This window comes from Nyctereutes procyonoides, unplaced genomic scaffold (assembly GCF_905146905.1).
Source record: "Nyctereutes procyonoides isolate TBG_1078 unplaced genomic scaffold, NYPRO_anot_genome, whole genome shotgun sequence".
Classification (NCBI taxonomy): domain Eukaryota; kingdom Metazoa; phylum Chordata; class Mammalia; order Carnivora; family Canidae; genus Nyctereutes; species Nyctereutes procyonoides.
Window position 1 is genome coordinate 23,831,565 of NW_026575036.1, and position 25,174 is coordinate 23,856,738.

The 25,174-nt window shown below is 35.1% G+C and overlaps 1 protein-coding gene across 4 annotated transcripts in view; it reads right to left on the reverse strand.

Moving 5' to 3' along the window:
* The window catches only part of SCAF11 (SR-related CTD associated factor 11), a 73,908-nt gene that overhangs the window by 37,048 nt on the left and 11,686 nt on the right, over positions 1-25,174 (reverse strand). For 2 of the 4 annotated variants that reach the window (XM_055318629.1, XM_055318627.1), the window contains exons 2-3: positions 9,540-9,621; positions 6,695-6,852 (exon numbers count right to left, since the gene is read on the reverse strand). In XM_055318629.1, the coding sequence (XP_055174604.1) occupies positions 6,695-6,852; positions 9,540-9,600 (219 nt within the window). In that variant the 5' untranslated portion in view covers positions 9,601-9,621. Of the gene's footprint in view, positions 1-1,046; positions 1,215-6,694; positions 6,853-9,539; positions 9,622-25,174 lie in introns of those variants that run through there. The other 2 variants (XM_055318630.1, XM_055318631.1) reach the window with 2 other exon arrangements.

Here is a 25,174-nt window from a genome sequence, read left to right on the forward strand (position 1 = left end):
GTAACTTAATAGGTTTTCTTTAGCTCAGACTCAGTCATCAGAAAAAATGCTGAGAACCAAGTTATCCTCTCCAGTTAAGGAAAGCATAGGGAAGAAAATGAGCTACCAATGGTAGATAAAATAAAATATCTTTGCTATGGCTACTCAGAAATGAGAACATCCATTTCTGACCTTACAACAGTTTAACAAACATTTCAAAGGGGAAATAGAAAAGAATTTCGGTTATCCTGAGTTAAGTCTTCATTGCATACTTCAATAAATTAAGACTGACTAAAGAATAAAAAAAAAAATCAAAAACAGATTCTTAAAAATTAAATGGATCATTAATTTTTTAATTAATGTATATTGTAAGAAAAGTACAAGGCTACATTAACACATGGCAGAATTGAAAGACATCATTAGCAGGAACTAATGCATAAAATTACACATAATGCGATGATCAAATTAAAAATGGTTTGCGTTGGCCTAATTTTAAGGCATTCCCAAGGGTACTTCACCCTTATAAATCCAAGAGATATCCATTCAGAAAATGTCAGATATTTTAGTCTTACTTTTCATAGTTTGTGTTACTAATATAATTGATTTATAATTTTTAAATTGTGTTTTAAAACTGCATATTTAAAACCAATGTAGAAAATTTTGAATATACTTATTATGCTTAAAAATGTGATTTTAGTTTTGAAAACTGTCCCAAATTGTTTTCCTTATATACAACAACAAAAAAATACCCCTTGATTATTCACCATTTTGATTCCTTATATACAACAAAAATACTCTTTAATTAATCACCTATTTAAACCAATATGGCTTTCATTTAAGTAATTCGTAAAGTATCTAGTTTCATAATCGAGGTAGTTCAGTATCACCATTCAACTTGATACAACTACAAAATTAATAGAATTTGATCACTGCTTTACAAAAGTAACATGTATTAAAAAGTAGAGCATATATTTTATTGTGAAAGCTCTGTACTAAGGTTGTATCATTTAAGGAGGCAATTTTGATAGGAAAAAAAAAATCTTCCTAATGATTTCAGTAAAACATACCCTAGTATTCTGAAGCGTTGTAAATTCCCAGCTCAGATAAACCCATATTTAAATGTAAGAACAGGAAACCTTCCTTATTTGGAATTCAGGATTCTTGATTTCTAATATTTCTTGCTTCCTGTTGCTGCTCTATCCTCAATCACAAAGGCTGCCTACAGATAGCCCCTCCTAGAGAGAGAGAAGCAAGTGTTAAAGGTAAGTGCTTAAAGACTAAATCTCAGTACCTATGCTCATAAGTAGGTTTGTCTGTTTATGGGAATCTCTAGAACATCTATCTTTCCTACTAACAAACAGAGCACATTATATATAACTACAGTTCTAAAACAAATAAAAAGGATTTAGAATGCATATCATTAGAGGCTTATTTTAAAAATCTATTTACAAGAACCTATTTTTCTTGTTGATGGTTCCAAGATACCTAGCCTGGACCTCCAAAGAAACTGCTCACCTGTATTCAGACTACATGTTCCCTATCACACTTAAACCAATTCTTTCAAGACAGTCCTTGTCAATCCACATTAATGAAACTCTTGAGTTTTTTATAACAGCTTTTAAGAATGTATTCCTAAAGGACAAATGACTGTCAGTGATAAAATTAACATCAAGAAAGTATTTTATCTAACTACTCAAGAACCCTTTCATGTTCTTGAAGATACAACAGTTGGGTAAGAATTACATTTTAATTCTAATTTCTTTTTACATTTAATAGTTAATATTTTCTTTTCCTAGTAAAATAAAAAAAGAAAATTCCACAAACTACCTGTACAAATCATTTTAAAATTCTGACATTTAATACTAGGCTATATAGTGATATGCATTAATTTACCCAATGGGTAAAAGCAGTATTAAATAAAAATCTATTACATTTATGCTTTAATGAATGTTCACAATTAAAAATATTCTTTTCTCTACTAAAGGTTTTACCAAAGGCTTAATCCATGAGGTGAAAACAACAGGGGATTTGGAATAATTAGTCACAAATTTAAGTTCTGGAGGACCCAGAACTAGCAACCTCTCTCACTTTTAAGGATGAAGACAGACAGTGCTGAATCACCTATTGCACAAGTTGTAATAATTAAATGAAATAATGTATTTGACCATGCTTTATAAGTTTTAAAGATAAGGACTAATAGTATTGTTCCATAGATGTTTAAATTTTTGTTTATGGAGAACTATACAACAGAGAGGTTTAGTTTAATTCAGGAATAAAAATTAAAATTCCAGGAAAAATTTAAGAAATCCAGACAATACAGCTTTTAAAAGCATTCTAATCACCAGAATGTATAAATTTCTAATCGCTGTATAAAAGAATATCTGTACATAAAACACATCAGTAGCCAAAATGTAAGTCAACTAGTCAAATTCTAATCTCTTGGTTTATATTAATTCAAAAATATATTCCTCACCTGTCTGCATTGGGCACTGTTGTTTGACTTCTTCAAGAACTGTACTCATCATAGTAAGACCCTCTTCATTTCTAGTCTCAGAAGAGAAAACATACCTTTGCCAGCTGTTCAATTTTGATTTCTTTAACCTTACTTTCTCAAACTGAAGCTGTGAGCATTTGATATAAAATGGAGGGCTGAGATAAATAAGTTGAAGGAGGATAATCTGCTTATAGCAGAAAAGTTAATCACATTTTAAAAGTTACTTACAAGGGAAATATCTTACTTTAAGATAAAAAACTCTAGTGGATTATCAAAACCTCCTGATCACATATATTGTATGTCCCTTTAAACAAAATAATAACTCTTAAATACTTCACACATAAAAATGCTTCCAAGGCTTTAAACTTTAACGTTTTAGGGCCAAAATTTTAACCACTTCTTGGCAATCTGTCAAATCATAAACCCTATTTTCTCAACCTGTGTGTGTGTGAAAGCAGTATCTAAAGGGAATCACAATTATGATCAGCTGTCATGACTACAGCTGTGTGTCAGACTTCTGTAGCCTTCACCTTTCTAATTACTTTAAAATGTGCAAACTCAGAGGATGAAGATTAAACTTATGGGCAAAGTAAAAACTGTCAATATGCTTAGACTATAGAGGTATAATATAGATAATATTTATATAAGTAATATAAGTAAAATATAGGTACATATATATAAGTAAAACTAACTTTTTGAGTGGCTGATAAACTTCAGTGTAATGCTCTGTACATATTTCATCAGTACAAAGGTCTTCCTTGTTTGGTATAGATTCTCAGCTCTAATATTAATGCTTTAATAAAAATTTCAACTTTCCTTAAGTGTCAATTACTGTTTATTTCAATACAGGCCTATCATGCAAGAATTTCTTGAAATTAGTGGACATGCTTCATTTGTTCTAATGTCCCCAAGGGCAAGAAATTACGATATGGGCCATGAAGGCCACTACAGGTTCCATTACCCTGAATCTTTCTGCCCTGGGTAAGGTGAATTGTATAGAATACCTGCAGACTAAAGCTCAGTTACTTGATCATCTACACAGCCTTGACTTTGGATATAGGTATTTTAGGAGCATGAAAAATTTCAGGAGGGTGTCTGAAATAAATATACTGTGCTACTATATGCCCAAGTTTACTTTTTTCTTACAGAGAATTTCTACAAGGCCTCAAATATTAAGGTGAAAATAAATAAGTACTTCTTTTTGGTTCCTGATATCTATTCTGAATCATATTTTAATGAACCTGGAGTTCATTAAAAATCTCAGCCTAGCTGAATTTCTGAAAGACACTAGGAAGATAATTCTCAACCCATTTTGCACTATTTTCTTATTATGTAGATTTCTAGTCACTATAAATTTCACTTTGATTTCTACCTTCCTACTAAAAGTTAAACATTGGTAAAATTTTGAACTATGGATCAATTTTTAAAAATTATTTTAATTTCAGGCTATTCCTTGAAGTATTTAGCAACAAATAAGGTTTCAGAATCCTTGACTTGAATATTAAATAAACACTGATTTAAATAGAAGAATATTTTAAAAAGCCTTAGTATAGGACCTGGCTGGTTAGGAGCCTCTAAATACAGATGTAATCATGAAATCCAAAATAAACTGCAAGTCCCTCTTTAGAAAACAGAAGGTGGCTAAGTCCATTAAGTGTCTGTCTTTGGCTCAGGTCATGATCCAGGGTCTGGGATCTAGCCCCGCATCAGGATCCTGCTCAACAGGAAGTCGGCTTCTCCCTCTCCCTCAGTCCTTCCCTAACTCATGTTTTCTCTCTCAAATAAAAATAAGTAAAATCTGTAAAGAAAAAAAAAAAAGGAAAAAGAAAAAAAGAAAACAAAAGGTGGCTAAGGAAAATGAGAGGCCAATAACAACTAATGAAAAAAAAAAAAAACCCACCAGTGAATCTGAAATCTGATTCTATTTGTCAAAGCACATATATGCTTCAAAACACATCCAAATTTTTATCTTACCAATAAAAGATTTAAATGGAAAATTTAATTCAAAGCCTAAGTGATTCTGTTAACCAATATTCATTTATTATTTATAATGAACAATTTATTGGATTGTGCTCTTGTTACTGTTCAATTTAATGATGGCTGCTATCCTGATTAGGGACAATGAAATAATTCAGAATAACCTCTGGTTATTCTCTGCTTTCAAGGTTAATTACTTCTGTTTAAACAATATTACAATGCCCTACCTACTTTCTTTTAAAAGCAGTTTGGCTTCAATAAATGTTTATATCCAAAGGAATAACACAAAGAGAAAATACTACATACAAGACAGGTATTGATTTCAACACTTATGTTATCAAGTATTTCTAACTTAAAAAAAATTACTAGGTGGCTCAGTAAAGCCTTCAACTCGATTTCAACTCAGGTCATGATCTCAGGCTCATGAGACCAAGACCTACGTGGAGCATTACACTCAGCTGGGAGCTGGCTTGAGATTCTCTCTCCTTCTCCTTTTTGTCCTCCCCCCTCCCCCCTGCACTGCCACTCTCCCTCAAATAGAATCATGAAAAAAAAATTCTCAGCAAGAGTTAAAAAAAATAGGTAAGTTTAGAACTGTCTGATATAGTTCAAAATGTGCATAGTACACAATCAACTAGTAGTTCCACTTCTAGGTACATACCCTAGAGAAACTGGAACATGTACACCATGATAAAGTATATGATTGTATTGAAGTTGCATGTAGAGCACAAGGATGGAGAATCATGTCTATTCTATACATTCTAATTTCAGAGAAAAGCATATGCTCAGACTATGCTGCTGAACCTTACAATTATGTGATCACTAAGTACAATCTTATAAAGGCACTGAATTGAAACCCTCTACCCATCTAATAATATTGCCTCTCTACGGAAGCAAAATCTCTATTTTAAAAATATTTAATCACAAAGCAAACTAAGGTGCGTTAAATTCAACACAGATGAAAGCTTTAATTGGATGGCAGAGAAAAATATGCATTCATTAGTCAATGCTCCTGCAAACACATCAAGATTTATAATTGTATTAAATAATTAAATTAAACTCAACATATTTTTTCCCAAAATACATTTTTACTTCTGCTTAGTCCCTTCTTGCCAAGATCAGTTTAGGCTTTAATCTAATTACAACTGTTTCCAAGTATACTACTATGAATTTGATTGGTATAACAAACCTTTTTTTCCTCCTTCCAGAACTCAGCCAAAAAGTCAGTATACAGTTATATTCTCCTTTCTACGTTGTTCATGAAAATGTAAATAAAACACAGAACTTTGAAAACCCCAATTATGTAACAAGCAATTAATTCTAATGTGCTTAAGGACATCAAACAATCTGAATGCAGCTGTTAAAAATATTTTTGTGATTTATCTCCTTTATTCATTTTTACACACTGAAAGACTACTAACTCAGAAAATACAGCATGACTCCTATGATGAGTTTTTATTTCACAATTCATAACAATAGGGCTTATAATGCATACTCAATGATTCAATGTACCAGTACCATGATCTACTTGGCCTGAACTAAGTCAATATAATACATTAAAAATCTAAAATATCCTTATTACCTATGAAGAATCTCAGTAATATCTTAAACTCGGACTCTGAAATTAGTTCACATTACATTAAAAACAGGAATTAGAAAAGGTAGTTCGATATTCACTTCTGCCTCTTTAAGCTATGAAGTCTTGGCCAAGTTCTAAAACACAAATCCATGCTCCTCATTTATAAAATTGAAGAACACTACTACATCTGCTCTTATTATACCATAAGGCTGATGTAAAAAGAAATCAAATAATCTATGTAATACTACTCTGAAATATATAAAACACAAAACAGACAGAAGGTGTTATTAGTAGTAAACAGATATTATCCCAAGAGGGTCAAGTACACCAAAGATGAATTACTGCATTTCTACTAGCCCCCCCCCACCCCCCGCCAAATCTGTTACTCCTGTACGGTTGTTTTTTTTTGTTTTGCTTTTTGTTTTGTTTTAAGATATGCACTTAAAAATTTTTAATTATAAAAGAACAAAAAAGACGTGTTAAAAAAAAAAAAAAACAGAAGAAAATATACTGACAGCATTTGAGTAATACAGGGAAATTTGTCCAGATTAAGGAAAAAAGTTGTTACTGTGAAATAACTTATAAAAGGCATTATCAAATCTTTAGGTAGAATGATATCATGCTAAGGAATTAAAATACAATATTTAATTTATTCTCAGACTCACCTCTGCCCATTTAAGAATACAGGTCATGCAGAAGACATGATTACAGCTTTCTGGAAAACCAACTTCTTTCTCTAATAGGCAATTAAGACATATCGGACATCTGTCAGCTTCACTGTACAACAGACCAGTGGTAGCAGTATTATCTTTGTTTTCTTCACCTATAAAGTAGAGCAGCCATATATGCTTTCAAGTTTTCGAAACCAAATGACATGTTTGTGGCAGTATCATGAATAAGATATTCTAAAGGGACTCCCTACTACAAAAGTATTAGATTTTGCAGGGTAACAAACTCACTCCTTGAGTACAATGCCTTGAGCACAACGTTTACTCATCTATGTTTTTTAGTAGGGAAGTAAAAAGAATTACATAATAGCCAGATGGTTCAAAAATGTTAAAAGCAAAAAAAGATTACAGTGACAAATCTCCCACTCAAACCTACTCCCATCCATCCAATGTATAACACCCATCCACCCAATGCAACGTATAACAATTATTAAGTTTCTTCTGTGTTCTTCCGAAGATTTTTTAATGCATAAGCATCTCTTAAAACACACCCTTTTAAAGCTCCTTCTTCACATAAATACTAGAACTCTATACACACTAAATCTGCTTTTTTTTTTTTTAACTTATTGATGGACATTCACTTATTTCCAACTTTTGGCTATTACAAACATGTTACAATGAAAAACTGTCATTTCGGGCAGCCCAGGTGGCTCAGCAGTTTAGCGCCACCTTCAGCCCAGGGCATGATCCTGGAGACCCAGGATCGAGTCCCATGTCAGGCTCCCTGCATGGAGCCTGCTTCTCCCCTCTGCCTGTGTCTCTGCCTTCTCCTCTCTCTGTGTCTCTCATGAAAAAATAAAGTCTTAAAAAAAAAAATCTGTATTGAAAAAAAGTCATTTCACATTGTTAATAGCATATCTATAGGACAAATTCCTAAAAAAGGAATTATAAGATAAACATGTATGTACAGTTGTAATCTGAACAGATACTGTCAAATTTTATCCCTTAGGTTTCGTACTAATTAAATGCCCACCAGCAATAGAACCAACATGCAAGAATATGCACTGTTGGCTTAAAAGTAAATTAAAAAACCTCCAAGATTCAACATGACATGAAACATCAATTTTAAAAATGGTCAGCCAAAATGCAAACAATATACACCAAGCAAATGGAAAAGTGGGGATCATCCTGGGAGCAAATGTCTGTATTAGTGCTCACATCTAGAGACTAACCCTTACAACCAACTCAGGAAGCAGAACTGATCCTAAGAGACTTCCCTACTAAGTCAAAGACCCCAAATGAAGCTAAAGTAAAGCATGGGTTCAAGAAACAGCAAATATAAATCCTCTGAAGGAAAGCATCCCTTATATGGACCCTGAGAATTCTACAGATTAAGTTTAACAAACATGCATTCATAATCAAACATTACCAAATCTAAGAAAATAAGCTGCCTTGAGTAAGAATCAGCAGAAACAAGGACTTAGATTTTTTACATTTTATATATTACACATGTTAACCATAAATTTATTTAGATGCCCACTGGCTTCAAATATCGGAATTTGTAAACACTACAGAGAATAATTAGACAGCATATTAGACCCAGAAGAAAAGAATATTTGTGAACTGGAAGAGAGATCTGAGAAAACTACCTAGACTGTAAGAGACATACAAGGAGATGTAACCTGGGAAAGGAGAGTGGGAAATGAGGTCAGAACAAAGTCTAACATACTAACTGAAGCCCAGAAGAAGAGAATAAAGAATACACACTAGTTAAAACAGTAATGGCTGAGAAATGAGAAAACAAACAAAAAAGATCCAAAAGATAAAGGACATACACAAGGGATGGTAACCAAGAGGAATTAAAATTATCCATGCCAGAAACAATGTAGCAGATCTTTTTATTTTTTTTTAAGATTTATTTATTTATTCATGAGAGAGAGAGAGGGAGGGAGAGAGAGAGAGCAGAGGCAGGCAGAGGGAGCCCGATGCAGCACTCGATCCCAGGACCCAGGATCATGCCCTGAGCCAAAGGCAGATGCTCAACCGCTGAGCCACCCAGGCATCCCCAACATAGCAGATCTGTACAACATCAAGGCATCAAAGATAAAAATAAGATCTAAGAAGAAAAATGACAGAAAAGACATTTATAGGGGATTGACAATTAGGCTGAAAAGAGATTTCTTGATAGCAAAAGAAAACCAGAAAATGGTTAAATAATGTCTCCAAAGTGCTAAGAGGGGGAGGGGAACCCTATCAATCCAGAATTGTGTATCTCCGAATAATTTTGAATACAAAAACTTAAGAATCTACCACTTATAGACTTTCACTAAAGGAACTTAAAGTGTTTTTCAGGAAGAAAAGAAGAAATGGGAGAAGAAATTTCCCCCAACCACTATTTATATTAAAATACCAATTAATATGTGGTGTTTCAAAAAGAAAGGGTGACTATAACCCATAAATCAAGAGTAGGATGATCAGAGTTAACTTTAGAAACAGAAGAAAAAAAATCAATGCCAACTATTTAAAAAAACCCTAACGGAAGAGTACAACAACAACAAAAACAGAAAAGTATATTCAGAAAACATCAGGAAATAAAAATTTAAGAAGAAAAAGAAACTTCAAACAAACCAAAAACCTTGATCAAGCAAAAATAAGACATGGAAGGAGGAACAAAAAAATGTGTACACGTCTTATTCAGGTAGCATATTCAGGTAGAACAATAAAAAGAAGTGAAAACAAAACAAAAAACCACTCTGGTATTTTGAAATATATTCAAATGAACAGTTCAGAAACACTAAGTTTTGCTTTCAACACACAAGCTCCATAAAAAATAAAAAGTTACCTTCCATATCTTCATACTCCCGATCTCCCACATTTAAGGTATATACAGTCTTCCTCTTCATTTCTCCTTGAGAAAGGGTTTCCTATAGAATGAATTATAACAGAGAATTTTTATGTTTGCTTTCTCCCAGTATCAATGAAAAACGAAAAACCCCAGAACTATAAGAAATTATTTTATCCATAAAAGAATATAGTACAAGCCAAGTCAGTAAATTTTACATATAACCCAGTAGTTTTTTATACTCCTTGCCATCAAGTCTTACTAAAAGGAAAAGCCTTATATAGGTACTAAGCAACAAAGACTAAATGATAGATTTTATGGAACAGGCTTAAAATAATTAGAGTTTAGGGAAAAGAAATCAATTTGAACTGGAGTTTTCATTGAAGGTGATAGGTTATTATATGTGTTGAGGAGTTTAAGGCATTTAAAGGACAACATAGTATAAAGTAATAAATACATTTAACTAGGCCAATCTGACAAGAATGAGTAAAAAGTATAAGAGAAAGAAAGGAAGAGCATGTGTTGTGAGTGGTGTGTGTGTGTACTGTAGAGGGATATATGCCAAGAAGTTCATCTGAAAGACTATAGTCATGAGTAAGGAAAGCAATAAGCAGAGCAATGTAAATCAAGTAGGGACAGATTACAAATGGATCACCAATGATGGAGAAGTTCAGATACAATCTTACAGATTCCTCTGAAGAAGACTGAAATGATAAAAGGAATATAAATGCATCTTTTAAAAGAATGATCTGCCAGCAAAGCACAGAAATGGATTATAGCAGGGAGAGATGAGAAGCAGAGAGATTTGGAATTAACAAGAATTTCTGAGATATGGTAACTAAATAAATACGGGGAAGGAGTCAAAGATTATTCTGGCCTAAAGGACTAAGAAAATGGCAATTCCAAAAGGCAAAAAGAGAAACGTGGGAAAGAAAATTAATTTGTTAGTAAAGGGGAATAAGTTTATGAGGTAAAATTATTTTGTAAGTCAACCCAAAATTCTTTCTTGAACTGATACAAAACACATGATTCTAATGAGCTGTTCAAAAACATTCTGGAATATCTAGGCACAAGAAATCCCCAATTTCATCAGTTATAGTTCTTTTTTTTCATCAGTTATACTGCTCCCGCAATTATACGAAGTAATTTTTCTATTAGTTTCTTAAATAATTTAAACACACTAGTTTCTACATTTAAAGTACGTATTGCCTAGGAAAATTTTTTTAAACTAAATAAGGAGAAATGCAAAGACCCATACTTTGGTTCAAAACCAAATGTAAAGCAGATAAGAAACTTAGCAGCACAAAGATAAAGGATTTAAAGGTTTTAGTAGATTAAAAAGTCAGTAAGGATTAGTTACTTTAAGAAGTTAATTTAATCACAGTCTCCCTTAATAAAAGATTGTCAAAAACAAGAAGAAAACTTCCCTTCAGCCTACATTTGCAATTAGTTCTGATGCTATTCCCCTTTAGGGGACAAACAACAAAATGATGAATGTCCAGGGAAGATGACCAAACTGGTGACAGCCCTGGAGATCGTATCAAATAAAAAAAGGTAAAAGGAGTAAGAATGTTTAGCCTGGAAGAACAGAAAAGCTTAAGGAGAAGGTTAGCAGTTACTTTCAAATGGAATGGCCTGTACTAAAGGGAGGTAGAATAACCAACCTATCAATGAAGGCATTCAAACAGAGATCCAATCACTTCCGTGGGCTTTTTTTTTTTTTAATTCAAAGATTTACTAAGTGCCTTAGGTATACAATTAGGCAATGCTCTAAATATAGCACTGAATAAGAGACAGAAATTCCTGACTTTACATTCTAGTAGGGGAGAAACAATGAACACACTAAAATATCTAGTATGTTGAGATGTTGAAAAAAATAATTATAAAATAAACCCACAATTATGAAGAAGTCATTATTTCATACAAAGTATTTAGTGAAAGACTTTCTGATAAAGTAAAATTTGAAATGGCAATCTGAAACAATCAAGAGAGAATTATGTGAATACCGAGAGGACCTATATTCTAGGCAGAAAAGAACAGTAAATATCAAAGTCCAAAGGCAGAGAAGAGCAGCATGTGTGATGTGTTCAAGGAAAAACAAGGAGGTAAATGTGGTTAGAATAGAATGAAAAAGAGGAAAAGTAATAAAAGAAGACAGAAAGGTAATAAGATCATGCAACACCTTAAGGGCTAAGGTAAACACACCTGTTTCTTTGAATGACATGGGCCAGCAGCAGATTGTAAGCAGAGGAGGTGGCAAAGGAAAAAGCAAGGAGACTAATCATCTAGGGAGGGAGATGACAGCAGCTTGTACCAGAGTAGCAGCAATGGTGATGAAAAGGGTTCAAATTCCAGGTGTTTTCAAAATACAGCCATCAGGATTTGCAGAGAGAACGGAAGTCCAGGATAATTCCAAACTATCAAGAGTCCAGGATAATTTCAAGGTATTCTGACCAGAGCAACTACAATAACGGAATTACTGAGACAGAAGATTACTTTTAAAATATTCTGTCAGTCATAGGTTACTCTACTTGGTATTCACTTAGAAGGTCAGTATCAGTATCACCTGGGAACTTGTTACAAACGCAGGATACCTCAGGCACCATTCCAGACCTAGTAAATAAGAATCTAATCAAGATCTGGACATGATGGGATCCCTAGGTGGCTCAGAGGTTTAGCGCCTGCCTTTGGCCCAGGGCGCGATCCTGGAGTCCCAGGATGGAGTCCTGCGTCAGGCTCCGGGCATGGAGCCTGCTTCTCCCTCCTCCTGTCTGTCTCTCTCTCTCTCTCTCTCTCTCTCTCTCTCTCTCTCTCTCATAAATAAATAAATAAATAAATAAATAAATAAATAAATAAATCTTAAAAAAAAAGATCTGGACATGATTTATACCTACCTACGTTAAAACCTGAGAAACATTGCTCTAGGCAACTTCCCAACTTAATTGATTTTGGAGGCATACTGTGTTCCTGATATGATCTATAATTGAGTGTAATCCTTATGTGGGGAAAATCATACCACATCAACTCCCCTGGTATCCTAAGTATCTAAGAATAAAAAATATTAAATGTGATAAAACGTCAATTTGAAAATTAACATAATATTTTAAATATCTAGGAAGTTATCAAAATATGCGATATACCATTCCTTTACGTAGCTAAATAATTTATGTCATACTGGGTAGTCTAACCTTATGCTGTTTTCACATTTCCTCCCTTAAGAATATTAAGCTTATATTAATATATAAATTACAATTTATAACTAATATTTTACAGTGAATACTGCTCTATTTTAATTCATGCAATGAAGTACATAAGCAATAGTTTACCACTTAGAAACTAAGAAGCCTCAATCAAGTTACAGACTGCCCTTGTTAGAAATCTGCTTAAAAAACTAAGTGCTCCAAATTCTTAAAGTTCGATGCTTCTTGAGTACATCATGTATTAACTGCTGCCATATCTAAAAACAATTAGGCTACACTGCCAGTTTATTCACTCAAAATGATAGGGTTTAGGCATTTCACTAGATAAAAGTCACAAATTTTAGTTCAACAACTTAGAAACTTACACTTTGTTCACATTTATTTGTTCTATCTGCCTCGATTCCAATTTTTAATCTAAGGATTCATAGTTTTCAATATCAGTTTTGCTTTAAATTTCCAGTAACATGGGATCCCTGGGTGGCACAGCGGTTTGGCGCCTGCCTTTGGCCCAGGGCGCGATCCTGGAGACCCGGGATCGAATCCCACATCGGGCTCCCGGTGCATGGAGCCTGCTTCTCCCTCTGCCTGTGTCTCTGCCTCTCTCTCTCTCTCTCTCTCTCTCTCTGTGTGTGTGACTATCATAAATAAATAAAAAATTTAAAAAAAAAAAAAAAAAAAAAAAATTTCCAGTAACAGGAGCATAGGAATACAAAGCAGACTCTTAGTCCTAGGTCAGTATTTGTCATAAAAAAAAAAAAAAAAAAACCCTAAGAGATAAGCCGTGGGTGGGCAGGACTATCCCTCCTGTGGTTATCCAAAAAGTTAAATATAACTTGATTTTATGATGCTATTTATGATTCTGAATCATGTCGTATTCTACCTATGCTACTTAATATTAATACTTCAACCGAGTTCTGTAATTACCTATAAACCAAACCGAATTTTCTTTTAATTTTGGTTTACTTCAATAAATTTCGAAGAATGGTTCTTCTTTCTTGACTTTAAGTTAGTTCTGTTTACTTTTCAGATGACTTTAATTTACAGATTTCAATCTTTTAATATCTCTTCCCAGGCTCCACCTTTCCAAGGTACAGTATCTCTTAAGTCTGTTATCTCTAACAGAATGATCTTAAAGCACTTGTATCTTCCAAGTTGCCCTTCTTATTTCATTATATAATTGCTTCTGTTATGTATTAGAAATACTATTCCAAATATGTTCATAAAAACAGTTTGGGGGAGAATGGCCTAACTTAAAAATTTTCTTTATCATAAAAGCCATCAACTTTTAGATGTGGAATTTAAAACAACAACAACAAAAAAAAAACGAAACAAAAAAACAGCACTAATACAAATCAGTTTTCAGAATTCAGAATTCATTCTCCCAAACCCTGGAATACATGGAAGTGAGAATCCTAGGCCAGCCATTATAGTGCATTCAACTAAGAGTAGTGTAGAAGACAGTTCAATTTTCTAGAACAGGACTGTCAAACAGGGAATTGTTCTATCAATACTTGAAATGCGGCTAGTACAACTGAGGAACTAAATTCTTCATTTTCTTTAGGTTTTTAATTAAATTTAAGTAATTCAGTGTGGTTACTGGCTCCAGTCACAGACAGCAAAATTCTAGGATATAACTGCCATCCTCTATAAAAGAAAACTGTTTCAAGTTACACCTAAGATGCTAACAATGTATTTTCTCTTGTAGTGGTTGCTGAATAACCCCAAGCTTCAAGGAATCAGAGAAGGGACCAGAGGTTCAACATTTTAGCCTTGACTAGCTCCACTTAAAATTCCTATCCTTCCCTTCCCCCCATCCTTTTCTCTTCCAAAGGCTATGTCCTTCCATCGACATCCAGTTCACACTTTCAACTTTGCTCTCCTTGCTCCCTCCTACTGTCCTTCAGGCCAAGTCCATTGTATCTAAAGATATGAACATCCTAGTTAAGACTCAGACCTAACTTCAAATCCCAGCTCCACTGCCATGCATTAAATAGCTATTATTATCATCATTACTTTTTTAAAAAGATTTATTTGTAGAGAGCATGCACGCCCATGCATGAAGAGGGGCGGGGAGAAAGAATCCTCAACCTGACTCCCTGCTGAGCAGGGAGCCTGATGTGGGACTTGGTCCCAGGACCCTGAGATCATTACCTGAGCAGAAATCAAGAGCCCATGCTCAAGCAACTGAACCATCCAGGTGCCCCTATTGTTATTATTAGTGCTAGTAAGAATATAAAAATAGGGAAGGTAATAAAAGTGTTAACTGTCCATTTTTTTTATTTTTCCTAGACACAAGTGAAAGACAAACACCGAACTAAAAAAATACAAATCAACATTTCTGAGCAACAACTAAATTGATCAAGTCCAGTAATATTCTGTCAGAAGAGTACCTCAGATCTTTTGTGTACACAAAGACATATGAAAGGCCATGAGGAAGTTTAACTCTATTTCTCACCCCACTCCCAAACCCAATCCTGCCATTACAGATTCTACCATAGAAGAGAACAGATAGGATAAATGAGAGCCAAGGCTTAATGAAAGGGATACTGGGAAAAGTTAAGAGCTATCCCTGTGTTGGGCATACTTATGCCAAAGACAAAGCATATTTCATGAAGATGCTAAATACTATACTGATTCACATGGCTAAAGTCTTCAGAGTATCCAGTGACTCCCAGAACCACTCTCAGATAATCTATTCTTTCTCCTTCATTTCCAATCCTCTATCCAAGATAAACTGGTTCCCAAATTCAATCCCCTGTCCAAAAAAATTCAATTTAAAAAGGTACTCTGAGTGGTATATTTCAGTGATTAATGACTTGGGCACTGGTGTCAGTCAGGCAAACCTGTGTTTATGATATTATCTAGCAGTAATAAACACTCAAATGTTAATAACCATTACAATTAAATGCACAATTTTTCATCTCAATCCCAGTCTTATATAAAGCCATTAACTGCCTCCCAATTATCTATTCAGAAATTTGATCCTCCCTTTAAAAATGTTATTTTCATTTGGAGAAACCATAGCAAAGCTATTTTTTACTGATATCTCGGGAGGGATAGTGTGCATTATCATAAGCCAGTGGTCAAAAAACTGGCCAAGTTTTTCTGTAAATAAAATTTTGTTGAACACAGCCACGCTCATTCATTTACATATTGCCTATGGCTTCTTTCACAGTACAGTGGCAAAGATGAGTAGCTGAAAGAAACCATATACACTGCAAAGCCTAAATAAAAATACCTATGACCTGGCCCTTTCCAGAAAAAGTTTACAGATGTGTTTCAGTCTCTCACTGCAGAAGGCTCTTCAAGTTTTCTAAAGTATAGGCATCCATCTACATCTATATTCAACCTGTACTCTGGCATGACAGTTACTTATTACACATCTTAAGTCCATGGTTCTACAACCCTGTCCTTGGGTTCCTTTTAAAACACCCCTGAAGGCTATGTGATTTTGTTGATTTATCTACTTTTATTTTACCAATCTGGCTTAAACTATCACAGATATTTGCTCTAGTGCCCTCAGCTAATTCACTTCAGAGTAAGGTTAAGGCAATTAACTCCTTCAGTTTAATAAATATTTCCTTTCCAAGTCTCTCTGCTACATAATCAACTCAGTCCTGCTCTGTAACTGTTGATTTGTAAAACCCTTACAAAAGGTTCTCAAAGTTTTGTTTTGTTTTTTTTCTACCTGTATAACAGTTTTATTGGAGTTTGTAAGTAGATTTCTTGGCTTCACATGGCCTGTTCTAACATGTTTTTGTTTACAATATCCCTCACCTGCAAGTTTGTTGCTGAAGCTTTAATATTAGTACTCTTCAGTATATAGACAGAACGTCCCTTTAAGCACAGGTTTTAGAAAAAAAAAACTGTCTATGTTCAAACTGCAATTAGTCTGCCACTTACTAGCTGTGTGACCTTAACCTCTTTAAGCGTGTTTCCTCACCTATTTAATGGAGATAATACTAATAACCACTTCGGTCATTATGAAGACAAATTATATAATCACATAATCCTTTTAAAGTGCTTAGCACCAAAACTAGCACAAAAGAAATAACAACTAACACAGGCACAAACACATGAACACCATCCCACCCTAAGAGGATCTTAAGTATATCACAGGATGGAAGACTGATAAATCTTTAGGACTCTCACTAAGAAGAGATTTCCATTATTTTAAAAACTACTGTATTTCAAAGAATATCTACATAAAGAATGTGAGTAAAGAATTCACAAAATTTAAATTTGTCAAATAGCTTTTCAAATAGATAATACAAAAATAAACATGCTCTTTATTCTACACTGATAGTATTTATCAATATTCCTATTTATCTGGAGATAAAAATGTTGAAGCAAGAAAAAAAATCTAGGAATCAAAAAACAATCCTAGGATTTTTGCATCCTATCCTACTTTATATAGATATAGGAGATAAAACACTAAATTTTTTTAACATGGCAACTTCAGAAAAAAAGAAGAGGTTATATGTAAGTAGCTATAACCAGAATTTCCAGGGTAGTACCTAAAAGTGTCATTTTAATTTTTTCATAAGTATACAAATATTCACAAGCCCTCTTACCTTTAAGATTCTTTTTTTTTTTTTAAAGGGAAAGCATTTTATTTTTATTTATTTATGATAGTCACAGAGAGAGAGAGAGAGACAGAGACATAGGCAGAGGGAGAAGCAGGCTCCATGCACCGGGAGCCCGACGTGGGATTCGATCCCGGGTCTCCAGGATCGCGCCCTGGGCCAAAGACAGGCGCCAAAGCGCTGCGCCACCCAGGGATCCCCTACCTTTAAGATTCTTGAAGTCGAGGGGTCACGTAATCAGTTTTCCAGCAAACTATTCTGGGGAGGGAATCATGAAAATTAGTCCTATTTTACTTCACTTTCACCTAGCTACTCCCCTATTTATCTTGGGTTCAGAAAAAAAGAAAACAGGAAAACATAAAAGATGATTTACTCCAGTAGCCTCTGAATAGTGAATACAATTTATTTACAATATAGGACATTTTGACAGAGTAACTGTATCTTCATATATGAAGATGCACACAGGTAATGGAAGCAAATAATAATGAAAACATCCTGTTTAGTAAAAAAAGCACAAGAAGTCACATTTCAGCGTACAGGAAAAAACCAACTGAAAACAAAGTAATGGAGAATTAGAAAAAGATCTACCTCAACAAATAGACTGGTCTCATCACCTAAGAAGACAGTTTCGAAAAAGATACAGAAAATTCAACAACTACTAGAATTTAAATTACTTGCTGAACTCCAGACCTGAAATATGCTTAACCAGCAGTCACTTTTTTTTTCCTCTTTGTTCAGATAGGACCCATACCAGACTCTCTACCTTGCTACAGCCTATCTTTATTTATTCACTCAATATTTAGGCAGTGCCCCTATTTCCTAGGTGCCATTAGGCCTTAGACACTGACACACCTGACAATAACAAAAACAAAAACAAAAATCAAAAATTACAATCAGTACAGCAGGTGCTGTAATGGGGGTAAGCACAAGATGTAACAGGAGCACATAATGAGCACCAAATCCTTGCAACATATAGGCATTTGTAAAAAAGGCTTTCCAACTGAGACCAAACAGATTAAAAACGCATTTTTCTAACTCCCTGACCATTCTGTACCACTGTGACATTTCCATCTTTAAAGGACTCAGAGCTGGAATTATCAATTTTAACGTGATAGTGAGAATTTTAATTTTCAAAACAAAGGAAGGATACATGTAAATCAGAGCACACAGGTAAACTGATGTTCTATGTTCAACTTCCTATATGGAAATGACCATTAGGCAAACATAAAAGATAACACTGTGCCAGACCCCACACCATGAAGGTTTATCTTCCAAAAAAGGTTTTCAGATAATGGATGGACATTCACACTGCCTGTGGACATTCTACTTTGTAGAAATAGAAGTATCTTTTCTCTTTCTACAAATTTTATAAAATAGTATATTTCACACAATTATCTGTCACACAATTAAAAAAATAATCCGAGGGCCTGGGTGACTCAGTTGGTCAATTGTCCAACTCTTGATCTCAACTCAGATCTTTTTTTTTTCACCTCAGACCTTAATCTCAGGTCATGAGTTCAAGTGCCACACATTGGGTGAAGCCTACTTTAAAAATTTTTTAAAAGATAACTAATAGGGGACGACGCCTGGGTGGCTCAGTGGTTGAGCGTCTGCCTTCAGCTCAGGGAGTGGTCCTGGAGTCCTGGAATCAAGTCCCACATCAGGCTCCTTGAAGGGAACTTGCATCTCCCTCTGCCAATGTCTCTCCCTCTTTCTGTGTGTCTCTCATGAATAAATAAAATCTTAAAAAAAATATATAAAAACACTAATAGGTATTTAATAAATGTCCCTTTAACACAATGTTTTTTCAACATCACATTTTTTAAAAAATAAAATTTTTTTAAGATTTTATTTATTCATGAGAGACAGAGGCAGAGACAGGCAAAGGGAGAAGCAGGCTCCCCCTTGGGGAGCCTGATGCAGGACTCGATCCCAGGACCCCGGGATCAGAATGCAAGCCAAGGCAGACACTCAACCACTGAGCCCCCAGCAACCCTATATATAAAATTCTTACTCAGAATGAAGAACCAGTAAATTATATGTAGTAACAAAAACAGCAACAAAATTTTCATTTCTACCAATAGTTTCAATTTCACCCCAACTTTATAACTACTGAAATGGATACGGAACTTAAGACTTTCAATCAGTTTTAGTTTTTGCGGACTCATTTATATGTTGCAATGGTCTGAATGTTTTTATCTCCCAAAATTTACATGTTAAAGTGCTGAGTATGTGATGATGTTATTAGTAAAGTGGGGCCTTTGGGAAGTGCTTAAATCATAAAAGTAGAACCATCAAGAATGGGATTAGTGCCTTATAAAAAAGAAGCTCCAGAGAGATCCCAAGCCCCTTCTTTCCACCACATGAGGACGCAAAAGAAAGTCTGTGACCCGGAAGAGGGCCCTCACTCAACCATCCTGCCACCAGAACTGTGAGAAATACACTTCTATTGCTTATAAGCCATTTGGTTTGTGAATTCTGTTATAGCAACCTGAACATATAAGACACATATTCTTCTTTCAGTTACTATTCCACATCAGGCCCTGGAAATACTTCCTATATTTAATGTTGGCTAAGATTTTCAGTGATGTGGTTGCCTGTCAGCAACTGATCAACCACAGGAATTTCTGAGAATCTTTCATATTCAATTCCTTCACTCTGGACCTATAGCCAAAAAAAGCTTGTTTTCCAAGCACCATTCGTCAATGAACAAAATAATCTTATATCTTGTTGTTTCAAACAAACTGAAAATAAAAAAGGTGAAGTCATCCAGACTTATCAGTCTTATAATAAAATCAGCTTCCCATATCAATTAAGGAAGTGAAGAGGGATCCCTGGGTGGCGCAGCGGTTTAGCGCCTGCCTTTGGCCCAGGGCCTGATCCTGGAGACCCGGGATCGAATCCCACGTCGGGCTCCCGGTGCATGGAGCCTGCTTCTCCATCTGCCTGTGTCTCTGCCTCTCTCTCTCTCTCTCTCTCTCTCTGTGACTATAGTAAGTAAAATAAAATAAATAAAATAAAATAAAATAAAAAAATAAAATTAAATTAAATAATTAAAAAAAAAGGAAGTGAAGATATGCTTCAGAACGTCTCTAAAATTTTTGTGCAGTGTCTGCAATAACACGTGAGAGCCAAGAGTCCACTAATATGAAGCATACCACCTCATACTTAACTCTACAATAACCAATAGCCTAATTTTTAAAGAAAATCATTTTTTAAAAAGATTTTACTTGAGAAAGGGACACCACAAGTGGGGAAGGAAGGGCAGAGGGAGAGGGAGAAGCAGACTCCCCAGTGAGTGGGGAGCCTGATGCGGGGCTCAATCCCAGGATCATGACCCAAGTCAAAGGTAGACACTCAACTGACTGAGTCACCCCGGTGCCCCTCAAATCATTTTGAGAGGGAGGGAGAGTGAGCATGTGCACGCATACATGCCTGTGAGTACAAGCTGGGGGGAGGCAGATGAAAAGGGAGATGCAAACTCTCAGTTGAGCAGAGAGCCCAATGTGAGGCTCAATCCCAGGACCCTGAGATCATAATCTGAGCCAAAGGCAGACACTTAACTGAGTGAGCCACCAGATGCCCCTGAAGTAAATCATTGTAAAAGGTTAGAATGAATAAAGAATAAAATATTTCCAAAGTGAAGGGAAACTGGAAATCCTTAGAGAGAAAACAGATTGAAAATAGGAAAAGAGGTTTTCAAATGTAAAATAATTACAGAAAATGAGAGTTCATCAAGACTATGCTCTAAAAGAGACATTAATTTTCCTGTTTTACATTACATGTAGCATCTCCGCAATAGGGCTTGCACTGTTACACACAGGATCACACATATGTTTAAAGAAATGTAACTGAGAGACCATATTTAACTGAAATAAGGAAATCCTAAATCTAAATAAGGAGATTACCATTACATTCTAAAACTGGTAATAAGTAATCTGGGGAGTTCTGGTTCTGGGTAAAATGGAGTAAGCACATTCCACCTTGTTTATCTCACTGACTGAAACTATAAAACCCAGACAGAATAAAAGAAGCAGCTAACTGAAATTTTGAAAGTAAGTAACAACAGGTGAATTGGGGAAGAGCCCAGAATCTGATATATTATCAGCTTGGTAGTGAGCTTATAATTTTTCCATCCTATTTTGCCCCCACCCTGGGCTTCATTGGGACCTAAACCCAAAAAGTGGCTATTGGTAAAAGAGAGAGAACGCTAGCTCTAGGAAAAGCCCTCTATCTCTGTCCAAAGAGTGGAAAGGGGGGTCTCCTAATTGCTCAGAAAGAGTAAGGGGAATCTCTTCTTTTTCTGTTTTTCATTCCCCATGACCCAATTTCCAAGCAATCCTGTGGTGAGAGTTGCAACTCTGGCAGCAGCATAGTCAGCAGGAGCTTAAAACTCTGAGGGAAAGGTACCATCCTCACTGAGTAAAGAAACTGGACTAATATCCGTTTTTCTCCTGTCTTCCTGTCACTTGCTTCCAGATACAACTGTAGAAAATATGCACCACAGTGAAATAAATGAAATGAAGACTGGGGTTTCTAGCCAGGGGACAGAAAGCAAGGAGGGTGTCCCAGGGATCTAGAAAATACCATGGGCATAACAGGGGAGTTTAAGTAACTTGTAAGTTAGTTATGAACTCCCAGCTCACCCCTGAACTGTACATTTATAGGTTTAACCTTAAGCAGCATACCATAGACTCAATTCTAAACCTCCATACAGGTCACAGATTGGCTACTGGATAATACACAATAAGAGAAAAATCCAAATGTAGTACAATGGTTTTGAAAATAGAACGGAGATTAAAACTAGAACCTAAAGAAAGGTGGCTAGAACTTGTGGTCTAAAACCCAACTGAATCAACTACGTGTCCAAACAAAAATATCGACATTCTCCATAGCATTTAAACAAGACAGTAAAATTCATATGTTTAAAATCTCCAAAACACAACTCAAAATTACTTGGCAGGGAGAACAAAAAACCTTCAAACTCCTGTGGGAAAAGAGAATCAACAGAAAACAACACCAAGACAACACAGATATTAGAACACTGGGTGAATTACCTGACAAGACTTTAAAGCAGGTATAAAAATGTTCCACAAATAAGAGCAAATACTCTTGAAACAAATGGAAAACTAGAAAGTCACAGAAAAAAAAAAAAAAACACCCACAAAACACACAAGATATAAAGAATCATCAAATAGAAATTTCGGAACTAAAAAATGCAATACCTGAAATAGAAAATACACTGGACTCAATAGCAGAATGGAAACTCAGATGAACAGAAACTACCTAATCTGAAAAATAGAAAAAATATTCGGAAAAAAATATTGAAAACAAAAATAGTACCTCAGAGACGTATGGGACAACACTAAAACCCTAACATTCACGTCAAGAGCCCAAGGAGAAGAAAATGAGTTCTAGAAACTCCCAAATTTAGTGGAAGATATCAACCTCTAAATTCAAAAGGCTCAGAAACCCCAAATAGGATAATGAAATCCATGCCTACCGAAAATTACAAAGTAAAAAATCTTGCAAGCAGACTGAAAGAAACAGTGCATTACTTATAAGGAGAAGGTGGGCTAATGATTTGAATAACTAATAATACTGCATCAGGAACTACATGGACCAGAGGGAGTGGAAAAACATGCTTAAAGAAGTGCTAAGATAGAAAAGAACTGTAAGCCTAGAATCCTCAATCTAGTAAAATTATCCTTAAAAAGAACACAAGAAATGATGGAAGAGCAACACAAGTGATAAATATCTGGATAAATATAATTAACTACCTTCCTCTTGAATTCTTTAAAATATGTTTGGCAATTAAAAGGAAATATTACAAAACTTTCTAATAAGATTTCCAATACATGTAGATGTAACAGAAGACAATTACAACATAAAGGGTAAAGGGACCCCAAATGGTAATAAGAATTCTATATTTCACTTGAAGTAATAAAATATTGATTCTAAGGAAACTGTGAAAATATAAATGTATTATAATCCTTAGAGCAATCACTAAAAAAAAAAAAAAATGATATCTAGGCGAAAAGAGAATAAACTGGACTACTAAAAACTGTTCAAATAACCCAAAGAAACAGGTTACATAAGAACAAAGAGAGAATCACAAAAATAAAATGGGAACACCTGGGTGGCTCAGTCAGCTGGGCATCTGACTCTTGATTTCAGCTCAGGTGGTGATCCCAGGGTGGTGAGATCAAGCCCTGGTCAAGGGCATGGAACCTGCTTAAGATTCTCTCCCTCTGCCCCCAACCCTGCTCGCATGTATGCTCTCTCTCTCTCTCTCTAAAAAATAAAATTGTAGGGCAGCCTGGGTGGCTCAGTGGTTTAGTGCCACCTTCAGTCCAGGGCCTGATCCTGGAGACCCGGGATCAAGTCCCATGTCGGGCTCCCTGCATGGAGCCTGCGTCTCCGCCTCTCTCTCTCTCTCTCTCTCTCTCTCTCTCTCTCTCTCTTGTCTCTCTCATGAATAAATAAAATCTTAAAAAAAAAATAGTAAAACTAAATCCAAACATGTCAACAGTTAGAATATGTAAGATGCAGCAAAAGCATGACTACATCAAAGTATTTACATTAGAAAAGATCTCAATGATCTAACTTTTACATTACAAAACTAAAAAACGGGGGCACCTGGGTAGCTCAGTGGTTGAGAGTCTGCCTTTGGCTCAGGTTGTGATCCCAGAGTCCTGGAATCGAGTCCCACACTGGGCTCCCTGTGGGAAGCCTGCTTCTCCCTCTGCCTATGAATCTGCCTCTCTCGGTGTCTCTCATGAAAAAATAAAATCCTTAAAAAAAAAAAAAAAAAAACTAAACTAAAAAAAAAGATCTACAAAGCAGACAGAAGGAAATAAAGAGAGCAGAAATCAATGAAATCGAAAGCAGAAAAACAGAAAAATCAATGAAACCAGAAGCCTGTTCTTTGAGAAATCAGTAAAATTTAAACCTCTAGCAAACAGCACTGAATAGCATGAATACTATTTATAAAGAAATTAAATCTGTAGTCTTCCAAAAAAGAAATCTCCAGGCCTAGATAATTTCCCTGGTGAATTTTACTAAACATTTAAAGAAATAACACCAGTTCAACACAATCTCCTCCAGAAAAATGGAAGATACTTTCCTAATTTCATTTTGAGCCTAGAATTATTTTGATAGAAAAGCCAAAGACAGTACGAGAAAAGAAAGTATTAGATTTAATAAAAATAAACTACAGTATATTCAGCCATATAATGGAATATTACTCAGCCAAAAAAAAAAAAAAAGAAAAAGAAAGAAAAAGCACTTTACTCAACAACCTGAATGAAATCTTAAAGGCAATATACTCAAGCCAACATCAAAAGGTTACATCCTACACAAATGAATATATATGACATTCTCAAAGGCTAAAACTGTAATAACAAAGAATTCTCATCAGTTGTCACTTGGGTTTGGGTAAGGTTTACCTACAAAGATACCATCAGGGAGCTTTTTACAGGTCATAGAACCATTCTGAATCCTGACTCTGGTGATGATAATACAAATCCACACGTGTATTAAAATTCACAGAACGAGGGATATCTGGGTGGCTCAGCAGTTGCACATCTGTCTACCTTTGGCTCAAGTCATGATTCTGGGGTCCTGGGATCGAGTCCTGCATCTGGCTCCCCGCAGGGAGACTGCTTCTCCCTCTACCTATGTCTCTGCCTTTTTCTTTGTGTCTCTCATGAATAAATAAAATCTTTTTTAAAAAATAAATAAATAAAAAGGTGAGAGCCTTCTATGTGCCTGTCTACTTTCATGAAGAGTTTGATAAGGAAAGAAAATCATATGAAAGGCTTCCACTATTTCTCCAAATGAGAAATAA